We start from the raw sequence: 16,034 nt of genomic DNA on the forward strand, positions 1-16,034 counted from the left end.
GTCTTTTCACTACAGGAAAATAAAGACCAGAGAAGCGTTTGATCTCAGCTGATCATCTTAGATGAATGCAATACTAATTTTTCATTTTGTTTGTAAGATGGGCCAAACACACTATTTATGATCTTGCATGTTTATCAGCATATTCTTCTTGTTCAGCTAAATGCATGATTGAATACATTATCACCTATCTGCTATTTTCAAATAAAAGTTAGTAAGAGGATTATATAAATGTAAATATGGCGGACCTGCAGCCACGCCACTTTGAAAACCGGGACGTGAATTTTGAAACGATGTTTCTTCCTACGCAATGGGGAGTTAAAAAAAAACACACACAATGTCAAAGCTCAATATTTTTCTATTTTAAATGTTTTTGTGTGCCATCCAAACTCTGGAACTACATGGCTGGAGTTTTTAGAAAAAAGATTGAGCTTCTGTTTTCTGGGAATTCTGGGTTTAAGCGTTTCTTAGTGAGGTGGCTTAATCGTCCTCAGCCTTGATAAACATTTACCTTTTTTTATTGGAGTACAGCTGTACAAAGTAACAAAAAAACCCCCAAAAAATCAATGTTAGCTACAGTGTTAAGTACAAACTCTGCCTGTGAAAAGACTACAAGCTTTACTGTGCTAATAACTGTACTGTATTGTAATATTGTGTTTGTTACGCGCCAGCAGCGGTTACAGCTGACTTCCTCAGAGTGACGAAAGAGCTAGAAGCCGGTGAAGATATGCAGAAAGCCTTTAAATAAACATATCTTTTAAGTTAAATTTATGGCATTTTAAGGCCTTGATTTTAGATGCATGATTTTAAGACTTTCTAAGATTGCACTAAAACAATGTTTTAGTTGCATCTTAAAACACCACACATGGCCACTGGTCATCCTTTCTTTTATTTTTGACACATTTAAGAAACAAATATGTGTTTTATACTAATCTGTAACACTGAAATGTTTGTGACTCTTTGAAATAATATCACTCGCTGGATTCTTTATGACTCCGTCAGCCATTGTGCATAAGACAAAGATCATCTATGTGCATAAATTATTATTTTATTTTATTTTTTGCTATTTACAAGGCAAAAAGTTGTTAATTGGCATTTGAACTCTTTAACTGAAGCTCCGATCCTATCGAAGTTCAGTATTGCACAGCGGCCACCGTTGCCGGTGCGTCTTGCATGCTGTTGTATTTTTCTGTGTCCTGTCTCCCACTCCCATCCCCCTCTCACAGCTCAGGGTCCCATCTCGCTCGGGTCTAATCTTCCAGGGTAACTTGTCATTTTCTCAGCAGCCACAGACTTGACGGTGGGCAAAATCTACGCTGCCATGATGATCATGGAATACTACAGACAGAGCAAGACCAAAAAGCTGCAAGCCCTGCGAGAGGAACAGGTAGACCCCCTGTTGCCCTGCAGCCCCCCCACCAGACATCCCTGAAAACGCCCCAAAGTGCACAAAACTAGATTTATTCTTCTGCTATCGCTAGGCATCTTTGTAGGATACTGCTATGCTTCTGGGAAAATGTGTAAATATGGAAAAGAAAACATTAAATTATATAAATTGTATAAAGATGCCTTTTCCCTTGCTTTAAGTAGATGCCCTTATCCTTTTTTCTGTTCTTTTGCATGTATCCTGGCATTCTTTATAGCATCATGTTGCTCAGTTGGTTGCCTTTAATCTTTGCAAGTTGACTTTATCTAAATAGTTGCAACCCTTTCTTTTTCATGCTACTTTAGGTTTCATTTCTTTTCCATGCTCTGACAGTAACGCTGTGTTTTTTCCCCCCCCTGTTTTTTGCTTTGTTTTCGTTGGTAATTCTGAACATAATGATGATGATGATGATGATGCTGATGATGATACCACATGGCCTTACCTTTTTGCTCATCGCCAGTGCTCCTCCCTTCCTGTTAGTGATCGACTACGAGATGCACTCGCTTCCCACTGTCTCGATGTTTTCGGAAACATCTCTCCACTCTTATCGTAAACGTATCGTAAAAATTCCGTTTGGCAATTTGAAACGTTTCCCGAGGTTTCGGTCTGTCAGGCGTTTGCAACCTTCATGCTCCAGATAGCTATTTTAAAGACATTGTTTAAAGCCACAAAACCCACCTCCTAAAACTATGAGCTGTCAGTATTGAATTAGTCTTAGCAATCTTTGTTGTCGTTGACATCGTTTTGAAAATCTCAGAGTTAACGATAAAGATCCACAATTGTTTAAGGACAGATAAACACAAACTTGTTAATTGAAATACTTCTACCTTTTCTGTTTTTCGCCTAAAGTTTCCAGTAGCCGCTGAAATTAAAGTCCAATACGGATTATTACACTCCTGTCTGATACTGAAAATGTGACTTTTCTTCCTTCTGTAACAACTTCCACACCAAGCGGCTGCATTCACATTTATTTCACTGACCAGAAATAAATGAATTTTTGAGTCTCTGCCTCGGGTTAAGTTGGAAATATGCTGGATTATGGTGAACACGTGATACTAGATGTGAGGCTTTCTCGTTAATCTCTTAAAAAATAGTAACAATATAATTATGAAACTCCAGTTCTTGTCTTAAGAGCTCAATATTTATTTTATTTTTTTACTTTTAACGGTTAAAAGCAGACGTTTCAAAAGAGATCTTATAAGAATGATTTGTTAATTCATTACGCTAACTAATTTCTAAAAGCTGTGAATGGCGCTGCCGTCTGTGTGACCCTCAAATATTCAAATGTTTATTTCCGTGGCAGAATAAACATACATACAGTAGAAAAAGTCGTGTTAATTCAATCAATCATTTATTAAGACATTCCTGCTAAATCTAACGCAGCGTTTTCTAATGCCGTCTAAATGAAAAGGAGACCAAGCAGCTGCAGGTTGCAGAATCCCTGATCCGACCCACATTTACTCTGATTACTTTTCCATGGAGGAATTTCTCTCTTGCAAACAAAATGCAATGCAGTGGAGACTGGAGAGTATGTTAGTCCAGTTTGTTGGTGCGTCATTTCTATGTCATCTCACTTTATTCTTTCCTGTCCTCCACACTCATGTTTCATTAACTCACAACATACAAGGATGAATCCACCTTTCAAAAATACCAGACTTGATAGGATGGTGTGTCGATTTTAGTGAATGGCAACGTGATTTCTTTTTCTTATAAATTATTCATAAAAGTAATGCATTTTATTTTGATTTTAGATGTTTAGGATCCTATACCACCCTTCATAGTTTAACTGTATTTCTATATTTACTGAACAAGTGAATCCACCAAATCTTTCTTTTAAACACAGACAATTAAAATCACAAATGACAGATTTCGTTCAAAAAACAAAAACATATGTAGTGTTTTTCGTAGGAGTTATTTCTTGTTTTGTTTAAAAAAAAAAAAAAAAAAGCTATTGCTTGCAGGACAAGTGTTAGCTACTACATATAAAAAGATGAGTCCAAGTTTCCAGCTCGGGTAAGAACGCTACACTTCTACCAGATGGCAAGAACCTGCAGTCTGCAGCATTAAGAACTAAATATTATATTTTTACACACAATGGAAATTTAGTGAGACCCATCAATTAAAGTGTTAGGAAATGCATTTATTATTTAAACTGAAAGGCAGTGTTCAACAGTGAACGTGGATTCTTTCTTAGCCATTTGTTTGTACCTCCAACCATTCTGTTGCGCTACAGGAAATCATCACCACCACCGTTTGACGTTTCTGATGGTCGTCAGAGTTTCCATTTTTGTCTGCTTTTTGATGTCTCTTGCTTTCTGTCTTGTAGTCTATTATCTCTCTTCCTTCACGTCTCTGTCCTTCTCATGGTCTCTGTCAAACCATCTGGAGGGTGATAAAACAATGTCTTATCAAGCTCTTCGTCTTTGGCCGGTCCAGGTTGACCTTCACCTTTAACTCGAACTATCGAGGCCTGATTTTATTACTTTGATCTTCTCTTTTTCCTTGGTTTACTTTGTGATTATTGGTGGAATGTTGAATGAACATTGCGGTGCCCTATGTCTCACTAGCTGCGTTTCCAAACAAACCTGCGCATAATTTTGTCAGTATTGTGCTAATGTTTAAAAAACACCGTTTCTCAACTGCGGTGTTTCCATTAATAAGAAGCACAACTTATGTGAATGAGTTTGTTTTCATAATGATATAAGAGAATGATATAAGTCAGTTAGCTTTTGTTGTTTAACCGATTTAGACAAAATCTGTTTTCCTAAACCTGCCTTATTTCTGCTTCTTGATCAAAGATCCAAATATTTTTTGATTTTTGGGTTTTTTTGGCATTTAGGCCTAAAAGAAGAATTTTTTGCTGTGGATTTTCCAATCAGGACTTTCTTGTCTTGGACACCAACCCGAGTCATTTTGCTAAGCTATGAGCTACATAGGAGAGAGACTAAAATACAGGCTCAACCCCTTTTAATAAAACCAGCAGATCACATCAGGCCTTCCCCTAATTCATAGTAATTTCTACACATTTTTGGCACAAGTATCGATCAGCCGATTAACGAAGGTGTAGCGTAGAAAGCGTCTTACCCTACACTCTTTTGAACGGCTTGATGGATATCTAGCCGTATAGAATCAGATATCAACCTTCCACCAAACTGCATGTTACTCAGAAACTTTGTATGATGAAAAATCGACAATTAAAAATTTCTGGGTACATTCTTTTTTTCCCACGTCATAGTTCTATATATATATAAATGGTAGTGTGTACTAGAACGTGTGAATTAAGAGCAATCTTAACTCAGACTCCTAAGGTAGAAGCTCCACAGTGACGCAGATCTGAGATCAGCTCCCTACCTGAACACGACACGTCTCCTTCTTCCCAAACAACAAACGGTTCAGGCTGGACAGAGGAGCTCGGATCAGCTGTCCGGTGGCCAGCTTTGCCTTTCGAAATCCACCACAGCCATGTGCTTGCCGATGGCGCCCCCGTGTGGGTGCATGCTGCGAGTGCATCCTGTGTTTGTGTCATATGTGTTTTTCCTCCCCTGTGAGTGTGCCTGATGCGAGCCTGCAGGCCATGTCATGTATCTCACACAGAACCGAACGCCATTAATGTTTCAGCGCATGGAGCCACCCTCTGAGGGAGGGGGCACGGAGGGCCAGGCGGGGCCAGGCCAGAACGGTCTGCCCGGCGTTCAGCCGGACAACATCAACAGCATGTGAGTGGACCGGATGAGAAGTGGGGGGGAGTTTTTATGTGCTCCTATGTGTTCTTGTTGCACCGTTTCAAAACGAGAACCTCCTCAGGTTCCTGCCTTGAAGTGGATTGTGGTGCCGGATGATAAATCTAGATAGTGTTTAAAACAACGCCATCTGCTGGAACTATTGGAAAATTACATCGGTTTTAACTTTGAAGACAAATCAACACTTGCTTCCCATTGTAACAACTTTCATTTTCTTTCACTTTCCTGCATCTTTTCGAGCATTTTTAGTGAGTTTGAAATGATCAGCTCCAATTAGCCTGGGTGCTACATACCTGGGTGAACCTTGAAGATGTGTAAGATCCCCTGAAAGTTAGCATGAAATTTATTTTAAATCTGTTAAGATTGATTTTTTTTAACCTTCTTAGAGTTGACTTTGAAAAGAACCGTTTACTAACAATTATAGAATTTTAATTTCTTTAGATTTTCTGATATTTAGACACTTTTCTGTGTGAAAAAATGCAGCACTGTGAAAAAGTTTTTTCGATTTCTTGGTTTCTCAAATAAAAAAATGTCCACACTGTCATAATTTCTGTATAGAATTTTGAGATTTATACAATATGGAATAAGACTGTTAACGACAAAATATGGAAAAATGAAGTGCTGTGAATACTTTCTGGATGCGCTAAGCAGTTTGAAAATGTCTGTTTAAAAAAAAAAACATCCCTAGTTCATATTTTGCCTGTCAGTGAAATATTTCACACGACTGTGATGTAAAAGTCCATTTATTCAAGCTGAAGTGAAAGCTGTAGCTGAATGTTTCGTGTGTATGTGTGTCTGGACTCCAGACCTCCTGAAGGTGGCTTGACTGAAAGCCAATCATGGATGACGGCTAAAGCACAGGAAATGTTCCAAAAGACCGGGAACTGGAGCCCGGACCGGCCCTACCCCGACGACGTCCATGAGAACCGCCACAATCCCCAGGTACGACGAGTCCCAACCTAGTAACCCGTGGCAACACGCAGTAGGACGTGACTTTAAAGCAAAGCAAACGTTTTTCTCCAATCGTACATTCTACGCCTCGGAGCAGCGTTGGGTGGGTAACGACATATTCAAACATTACCAGATGTTTTAATGGAAATCCTGCTCAGGATTTCTGCTGTTGCAACACATATGACAATTCATAGAAATTAAACACCGTTAAAGGTCTGAAACCACGTAGGGTGTCTTTTTTAAATACATTAGCTTAGCTAAGAGGTTGTTGGCAAACTTACTTCTCCATACGTCCGTCATCTTTTTTTTGTCCTTCATTATATTCCCAATCATATTCTGAGTCCAGTGGGTTTTTTAATTTTTTTTATTTTATTTTTACTTGCATTGACCTCGTGTCCTTCAGCCTTGTCTCTTCACGCTGCCTCTCGTCGAGATGCTGGTTTGGACTTCGTGGACGTTTGTTGTGATGTGCGCCTTCACTCTCTGCGCTGCGCCTTGCTTTCACTTGTTTGTTGACGCTTCCACTCAAAGATTTAGCTCTACTTTGGAACATGTAATATGAGCAAAGATTGATTTTTTTCTTCTTTATCCCACAATAAGAGACTTTTGTCTCTTAAGCATAATAATACGTTTGACACTTGATACTATTTTTGCTGTAATTTGAAACATTTGGATGGCAGCTTTTTACATGAAAATGTCTGTGCTTCTAAAAAAAATAATGATAGTTTGTTCATTGTCAGTTGTTGAACTCCTGCATCATAGTGGCATACATAAACCTACATCACATGCTTTATCATTAAAAGAATTTTTTTTTTTTACTGACAGTTTATGAAAGTATTCATCCCCTTGAACTTTCCTGCATTTTTGTCACCAAACACTTTATGTATTTTATTGGGCTTTTATGTGTTAAACAGGACAAAGTAGAGCATAATTAACGTAAAAATCTGAAAAGTGTGGCGTTCAGATGTTTACGTTCAATATCGGTATATTTACAGCGGTTGCATACAGATGTTAGAAAGGGAACCATCTGAAAATGGAAAGAGTATGGAAAAAATTAATGGAACTGTTTTTAGGTTTAAATTTTTTTTTTTTTTTTTTAAATAAAACTTTTGCGGAAAAGAGAGTGGATATGTTTCCTTATGTGGGATGTTGACATTTTACAAAAAACAAGGAATAAAAAAAACAGCGCAGTGTCCAATTTAATGACAAAATATGTGTGTGTATATATATATATATATATATATATATATACGTATATACACTGTATTTCTAACAAAATCAAAAAACATTTTTTAATTATTTTTAGTAAACAAGCATTTTTTTGCCAATGTGACAGAAAAAGGCTTTGTAAAGAGGCCATTAACTAGAGAAGTTGTTACACAGCTCGTGATAATTGTAGAGTAACTGCAGAGATCCGCAGTTCGGGTTGGAAAACCTGCTGACATTTCTTAGTTCTCTACAAATCTGGTCTGTTTGGAGGAATATCAATATTACTCAAAGAAAACCATATGACGTCCCGTCCACACCCAGAAAATGTTCAAGGGGTGGCCAGACCACACCAGTAAATATTTTAGCTGCTAAAAACAATATATGCATATTAATATTTTAATTTTATTTTCAAATGTATTTATTTATTGAGTTTCACATTTATGTCTCGATTGAAGAAGACGTCTCTGTATGACCAGAACATGATTCTGTTGGGGCGAGGTGGCTGGTTGACATTTTTGAAGGTGTCTCGAAGGCGGAGCTAGGTCCACTCAGGCGTTTAGCACGGCTGAACGGTTGCCATGGAGATTAAAGGATTCCTCAAACATGCATGAATCAAAGCAACACTCCAGGTCTGTTTTTAATGAAAGCATAACATTCTAACATGATGTAAAGCTCAAGATCGATTTTACGTAATCCTGCCCCTTTAAATTAGCGTTTATAAAAATGATTCCTACCCTGTGTTAGAGGTTGAAGAAGATTTGAGTCTGGGCTTTGTTGTTTTCTTACGAACCCCTGCGTGTTTATCGGATAAAATCCCCCAATAAAAATACATTAAAGTTTGTCAAAAAATGTGGAATTGCTTAAGGGAAATCAGCTATTCGGCAACACGCTGTACCATGTCATCCTTTAGTCTTTTTGTTTTTTTCTTTCACACAGCAACAGGTCGCAACAGCTAATTTATGCAACTCCCCGTTGCATAAATGGAGTCAGAATATTAACGTTTTCTGAAAATAAATAAATTCCCTGTTGAGTTTGAGTTCATTCCACCTCCCTTGGTTGGTCAGCGAGCCAAACACCGTGTCAGTGTCCAGTCGCTCAGCAGATGGCGGTCACGCCCCCCCCTCTCATTGTGTTTTGCAGACTGTAGAGATGAGGGAGATGGGGCGGGACGGGTACTCCGACACTGAGCCCTGTCACCCAGTGGACGGGCATGGGCGGACGCTCTCCATGCCCCGCCTCTCGGCAGACAACCAAGTGAGCACGTTCATCCCACCTCCACCGTCACACCTCTCCATCCCTGCTTTCCGTCGCCGGCGCCGGTTATTGGTTTGAAGTGAATCGTCAAAGTCTTTCTTCTCGTCCCGAGCGAGACGAGCCTGACAATGACCTTAGCACAAAAACCCGTTAGGAGCACTCTGATGAATTGAGTTGTTTTCATTATTATGTGGAATGATTTTAATAGTCGGAAATATACTCGGCCCCAAAATATTTGGCATTCTGATATTTTACAGAATGCCTAGTCATACCTGTAACAGTCATTATTATTGGTTAGATTATGAAGTTTGCCTTTTTTTTTTTGCAAATTATGTTTTCGATCATGTAGACTCAACTTTTTTGAGAAAGACTTTTTCATTCATTTCCCGCTGCCTTGTTGACCTGCATGTCCTTCATCACCTCCTGACTTCATGTTTTGTTTTCTAAATGGGTCTAAAGATGAGAAAGCCTAAGTATGTATAGAGATACATATCTAGAAAAACAATATTCCCAGTCAGCAGTTTGACTTCTGATTTGATATAACTAAATAAGTTCATCCAAACTGATGACTTGTACATCTTATGTAAATTATATAAGGTTTAGTGCTGGGTGATAACGCTTAAAAATAAAATCTCACATTTATTCGTGCCAGATTTGATTTCCCATTTTAAACCACTTTTTTTCGTACTTTTTTACTTAGAGAAAAAATTACAAATGACTGAACATATTTTAAATATTTGTGAAATGGCCTGACTTTAAAGTCACAGTAAACAGAAGCTGTAACAAACACTCTTCTGGCAAAAGATGGTGAATTTTCCTCTGAACTGTGGAAACCCAAGGAGTTTGTTGGTGAAATTAAATGGAGATCTTCAGACATAGAAAATTGAATTAATCGATAAAATGTGTGAGCTGTTACCAGAGGTAACGTTTTCCATGCTCATTCACCGTTTAGTGTTTCTTGATCATTTAGTGAGGAACAAGTTGACAAATTTATGCAAAACTGACAGATTTTGCTGCTCCATGCTGAAAAATATGTAGAATAAATGTGAAAGAAGCCTGTTAATTCCCAGCTGACTTTCCTTATCTGACTTTCCGATTGATTGGTAAACCTTAACAAGAAAAAACATCACAAAATGTCTGTTTTCAAATATTTCTAAACTTGCAATTTATTCCCCCCTAAACATAAGTAGTTATAGCAACAGCATTCATACACTAAAAATGAGTCATACAAACATGCAGGGTGCATATGAAAGACTTCATAAATTAAAAGTATTTCCAATTTCAATAAGCAATGCACCATCTGTACAAATCCAGAAGAGTATAGCAATTTATATTGACTCATATAACTTGCTTTGAGTCAATAAAGTCACACCTTGACATAAACATTTTTTTTATTATTATTATTTATTGCCTTGTGTGGTTGCATGGGTTTCGAAGCCTCTGGCTGCAGTCACACACACACACACACACACGCCCATGCCCATGCATGTCCATGAAAAAGAACCACGGCCATCTTCCAACATCCCACTACATGAAGTCATGTTGCTCTCACTCCGGTATTTTTATTACTGAACTATTTCTTATATATATACTGTATATATATATATATAATTTATTTTAAATTTTTTAAATAGTAGAATAAATAGTTGAAAAATATAAACCCTGGCTGTGGATGACGGCTTCAACACAACATCTGACACAGGGACATGGGAGAAAATGTTAGAAAATATCTTTAGTGTTATTAGACAGAAACATCTGCAGCTTGTTTTCAAATAGAGTTTAGTTTGTCTGTCTGCAGGACATATTTAACTTAAAACTGATATTCAGATTTCACAATGCCTAAAACGGACCTTCTGAAAGTGAATAACAAGATTTTTGAGTGTGTGTGTGTGTGTGTGTGTGTGTGTGTGTGTCTACACTCTGTGCCTTACTGTCGTCTAACGCTGCTCTGCCTTCCAGAGAGCTCGTGGTGTTTTTGGTAAGTGTGTTTATGAGTGTGAGCGAGTGGACGCTGGTAGCTGCCGTCTCCTGGACGGCACACACTCCTCTGTCCACGGTCTGCACTCTGGTCTCTGTGTACTAACTGGGTTCTCTTTCTCTTTTTTTTCTGTTTCCTGATCGTTCTCTTCCCCCAAACCTGAACTGTGTTCTTTTTATTTATTTTCTTGCCACATAATCAAATCTATCCATTCTCTCCCATCTCTCGCTCTACTCTTTCTGTCTGTCTTCTCTAAATTCGTTCATTCTTTCTTTCTTTGTCTCCTCTGTTTCTTCTTTCGGCCCTGGTGACTGTGCCGCATTTGGCCTGTTCGTTGTGTGGGTGTGTGTGTGTGTGTGTGTGCTTCACTGCTCCTCTCTACGTATCATCTGTGTGTTTGCCTGCTCTGCAGCGGAGGAGACACAGGCCCCGTGGAAATAACCTCAGTGTATGTACCTCTCTCTCCGTCCCTGTCTGACTCCAGTCCTCCCCTTCTGCTTTCCTCCGTCTCTTTGTTTTTGGTTCATTTTAAATTGTAATTTGAAGGTTCATCATCTCCCTCCTCTGAGTGCCAGGCGGGTTGCTTCAACCAAAGTTCACTTGGTGTCAGTTTGCCTGTCTCTCACTGTTACAGCAATTTTTCTTTGTAGTCGCTATTTTTCTTACTTCTTTTGTCTTTAAAGATTATTACATTATAAGTGCCTAATATGTACAGTGGAATAATAATGTCAGTGGTTGCTTAGAAATGATAAAAACATTCCACTCCTGATGGCAGCCAACATGTGTGTCGTTTATGAAGTTACACATGTCAAAGAACTTTGCAGCAATAGTTTAAGTTATTTAGCTTGTAATGAGTGAGAAAACGGGTTAATTTTTCACAGTTAAATTTTCACCATTAATTTGTAAATACCAGTTTTAAACTACATGTACAATTAGCTGGCTAAATATTTAATAATCCAAATTTGTGTCCTCAATCCTCAAATCCTCAAATTAAATATTCACCTCCGAACTAAATATTTAGCTTGTTAACTTTATTAACTAATTATTTAGTTGTGAACACCTGTGCTCTATACCAACAAGCCTTACAATGTTGCTGTTGCATAATCAAATTTTTTTTTTTTTTTTTTTAATAATCGTTTTTTTAAAAAGTGACTTTTTTTTCCACAATTGCTGCAAATGCCACGCTAAATGTCAAGACGACAGAACATGAAATCCTGTAGGTTTGATTATCTTTAGAACTTTGAAAACGGTAACAAGACCACAATCACTTTAGCTAAAAACAATAATTTTTTTAAAAGTTATTTTTTCTCTAAGTAAATACACTGAAGGTTTGGTGTCCTGTGGATTTATTTTAAGGCTTCTCTTCCTTATCTTTTCAAGTTAGTTTTCTAAGATATTAGCTTGATATACGAGCACAAGTTTCAAGCCTCGTTAAGTTCGTTCTCTTTTAAAATCAGTTCTTACTACTAGTTGTTCGCTGGATTAACTCATGAATTAATTTCTATAAAACATTGTAGCTTATTAAACAGAGAAAACCTGAGCCTCCAAAAGCCCAAAAAGTTAATAATGAGGGAAGACTTTGATGCTCTGCATTATTAATAATACATAATCTAAATACATTGCCATGTTACTGTTAAATAGGCTATTAATGCTTCTTGGAAGGCATCCAAAGAGAATTGTTATCAAAAGAGTTCAACTTAAAACCTATCTGCTCTACAAGCACAAAATGCAACTTCAAATTTCTTTTACTTAAAGTTAGCTTGATTTGTTTGTTGTTTTTTTTGCTGTTTTCTAATGGCAACATCTTTTGGTGTTCTTGATATGAGACACACCCACCTGGGGCTCCCAAGTTTCTTCAATCAAACTGGAACTTTTTTTTTTTGCTACACTATTCAGATCTAGTTTGATTTTATTTTTTCCCCTCCCTCTCTCCCCCCGTCTCTCTTTCTGTTCGCCCTACTTTCTCTCGTTCCCATATTTGCTTGTGTTACGCTCACAGCCATTGTTTGCTAACTTCTGACTTTCGCTGGGAGTCTTTGCTCGTACGCAGCATCTGACTGTATGTCCTCCGTGCGTGTGTGTGTCTGTGTGTGTGATGGGTGGAATGGGGCTATGCATACAGCGGTGTGTGTTCAATTGCGTTGCATCTCTGCTGATTGGTTCGACTAAAGCATGGACTATGTTGGCAGTGTGCCGGCATGTCGTCGGTCATGCATGAGTTTCACAGCGCAGTAGGAGACCAAGGGGGAGAAGCTTGTTGGCCAAGACTTTGTGGTCATACTGAAGCTGTAGCTTGCAGAGCCGATGAAAGGGGATGATGCATGATTTTTGTTTCATTTAACCTTTATCTGCCAAGGTTAGACCCATTGAGATCAAAGATCTCTGTTACAAAGGAGAACTGGTTTTAGAAATGAACGCATACCATTTACTGATGAAGATGTCCAGTCAGTTTTAGAGTAGGATAGTGAGAGGACCGCAGATGGTAATAAATCTCAATGCCCCACGGTGTACACCATCTTCCATGGAGCGAAGCGTTCATGTAATCTGCATCTGTTCATCCCGCTAATTTCTGTTTCACACAAAAGCAAAAGCAGGACGTAGTTCTCTAATCAAATCCTGAAAGGATTTTCAGTTCTTTCCAATTTACTGAATGCAGTCCTTTTAAAAGTCATCAATTAAAAGTCCTAGAGATTTAAAAGGAGTCACGAACGCTATTTCTTGTCCACCCCTCGTCAAGATTTAAAATTTTGAAAACACAGACATTTTATTTTCTCTACATTCGCAGCAAGTTGCAGTTGGGAAAGTTGTTGTGGCATTTCATCAAATGCATCTTGTACAGACTGAAAGCAGGATATAATAATGTCATCTGCATAAATATTTAAATAAATAATATGTAAATAAATAATGAGTAGTAATGGACCCAGCACAGAACCTTGAGGGACACCTTTTTTCATTTGCAATACCTCAGAGAAAGAGCTTTCCATTTAAGCCATCTCAACAAATTAGTGGGATAATTTGCAAATTAAATGTTGTAACTCATTAATTCAGTCTTCAAGGAGTTATTGTAGATAGCGATGTCTGTTGGCAGGAAAGATCTCCTGTAGCAGTCTGTATTACAGCGAATCTGACGAAGCTTCTGGCTGAAGATACTCTGTTTTCCCGAGACAGTCCCATGAAGAGGATGAGATCCTGCTTACAATTATTTTTTCTCCCTTCAATACAGTATTTATACGAAGTTTTCATATAAAGGAAATTTAAAATGTGATTAATATTAAAAAAAATTTAAATGGTGCAGAAATTGTTCTGGTAACCCGTGTCTGGCTTGAAATCCTATGAGCTATAAAAACATCTGTCTATGCAGAAGTAAAAATAGGACCACTAGACATTATATAACCTTTGTTTTTTAGATCAATTAAATTAGATAGTTGAAAAACCATCTTTCTTAATCAAACAGAAATGTTGCCAAGACCGATCTCAAAACAAAAAGCTTTTATTCTGAAATAAAAATCCCAGAAAAGGCAGGTATGACGCATCTTGCCATGGTACTCGCGGCTGTTTAAGTGTGCATGTACACAGGGACGTAGAAGGCTTCTGGAGAGTCCCTTCCTTCAATATGATGCCATATTTTATAGTAGCTTTTGTTCATGTTTGTTCCTTAGCATGTTGTCTGTCTACAAAACCCGTCTCCTGTAACTTTGCTTTCTTTGCTGTGAAAAAGTTTGTAAAAGCTTAAAACTGCTGAATGATCACAACTCTGCACTTTCCTGGTCATGCTTGGCTTAAATCTTAGCGCAAACATTTTGAGACCTTTTGCTCAAAGTGCATGATGGTAGATGTCATCTGAAAAGAAGAGATTTAAATAATAACTTTTAACTTCAGCCTTGTAGTGATTTATTGGCAAACTATACTCATTACAGTACAGTTCAGTTTTTTCAATAAAGTCAACTAAAGAAATGGTTAAATAGTTTTTTTTATTATTATTATTCATCTAAAAGCAAAAAGTAAAAATGCGATGTTGTTCATACAGTGTAAATACATTTTCAGACACTTTGAACTTGTGTAAATCAGTTCTAGTGGATTGGAGTGGATGTTTTTTCGACCCATTCAAGAACCCCTAATGCTTCAGCGTACCACGTCATTTCGGACAATGTCATGTTCCCAACTTTGTCAGAACAGCTTGAATATGTCCCACTCCTTCTCTGAAATGACACAAAACAAGATCCATGAAGGTATAGATGGATGGCCTTCTTGTCCAACATCAGTGTTTGACCTCACAAATGCTTGTCTGGAGAAATCATGAAAAATACCATAAACACATTCTGTGTGTTGTTATGCTGTCATGGGAGGTGAAGTGTCTTGCCCAAAGACATGATGACTGAGACAGATGGAGCAGGATTTGAACCGGCAACCCACCAAGTTGTGCGTGAAGACAAAAAAAGAGAATAACTATAAACTCAAACACATTGACGCAGAGTCTGGTGTCGAAGTAACTTTCTATCTTAAAGTGTAACTAAATGTTCCTGTGAAAGCATAACCCCGCCCCCAAAAGTTTTTTCGAAAAACTTTGCCAAAGTGGGCGGGGCCAATAGACTGAGGGGGCGTGGTCAAGTAAGCGGAGCTGACAACCAAACTGTAGCATCCTAACCAATAGGAAAATTTGACTGCAGAACTTGAAATACTGCAGGAATAAACACATTTGCTCAAATATGTCACCATTTTCAAAGTAACAAAAGATAGCACACTTATGACTCTTACTCTTAAAGCAAAAATAAAAAGCAATACTTACACTTGTTTTCTATTAAGACTGGAATGTCTTGAGTACATTTCATTGTCAAGGAAAGTTGTAGTAATTTAAAGAGTGTAATTTTCCTTTGAAGATACCACTTTTTCTAAGAGAACGTCTATCTGATGAGAATGGCTTTCTTTGTTTGCTAGCCGAGTTTGACGTGGCTGTCATGAAGTGCAATAATCCTCTGCGATGTGCATGTGAGGCATGGGGGGTTTTTCTCGTCCTCTTGCTAGTTCTCTGCCTCTTTCTGTCCTGCCTGTCGGTGAATATCTCTGTTCGCTTCATTCCTTCATGCTTTGTGAAGATGTGGGATGATTTCCCTCATACATTTTGTTTTCTGTGCGGATTCCAGGCATGAGTAATGAGCAAGTGTTGCGGCAAAAGAGTTAGTTGAGATTTATCATTTGAAACGTCTCATTAGGTAAAAGCTGAGGAGTGTAGAAAATAAATCTGGCTGTAGGTAACCAACGCACACCGAGACTGCAGCTGCTGACTATAGAATTATAATATGAGTAGACGTTTAACACGTTCATCTCCGTGGAAAGCCAAATAAACAAGTCCTTACTTTCACAACTGATAATAAACTCCAACTTTCAGGAGGTAATAACTAGCTTACCTCTTTTCTCTCCTTTGTGTTTCTCTCACTCCCATCGTTTTCCAAAAATCTCCCACCCTCATCTTCTTTTGTCA

General features: G+C 38.0%; 1 protein-coding gene and 1 long non-coding RNA gene across 20 annotated transcripts in view; both read left to right on the forward strand.

Moving 5' to 3' along the window:
- cacna1ab (calcium channel, voltage-dependent, P/Q type, alpha 1A subunit, b) overlaps positions 1-16,034 on the forward strand; it is a 135,627-nt gene that overhangs the window by 107,758 nt on the left and 11,835 nt on the right. For 6 of the 19 annotated variants that reach the window (XM_028018850.1, XM_028018849.1, XM_028018859.1 and 3 more), the window contains 6 exons: positions 1,281-1,384; positions 1,884-1,898; positions 5,018-5,139; positions 5,970-6,105; positions 8,464-8,577; positions 10,968-11,003. In XM_028018850.1, coding sequence (XP_027874651.1) covers positions 1,281-1,384; positions 1,884-1,898; positions 5,018-5,139; positions 5,970-6,105; positions 8,464-8,577; positions 10,968-11,003 — 527 coding nt within the window. The remainder of the gene's footprint in view (positions 1-1,280; positions 1,385-1,883; positions 1,899-5,017; positions 5,140-5,969; positions 6,106-8,463; positions 8,578-10,967; positions 11,004-16,034) is intronic. The other 13 variants (XM_028018858.1, XM_028018863.1, XM_028018864.1 and 10 more) reach the window with 9 other exon arrangements.
- LOC114145347 (uncharacterized) lies at positions 11,011-16,033 on the forward strand. Its single transcript, XR_003595664.1, has 3 exons — positions 11,011-14,374; positions 14,902-14,906; positions 15,375-16,033. It is a non-coding gene; the product is annotated as an uncharacterized LOC114145347 (long non-coding RNA).

The sequence above is a fragment of the Xiphophorus couchianus genome, chromosome 5 (assembly GCF_001444195.1).
Source record: "Xiphophorus couchianus chromosome 5, X_couchianus-1.0, whole genome shotgun sequence".
Taxonomy (NCBI): Eukaryota; Metazoa; Chordata; class Actinopteri; order Cyprinodontiformes; family Poeciliidae; genus Xiphophorus; species Xiphophorus couchianus.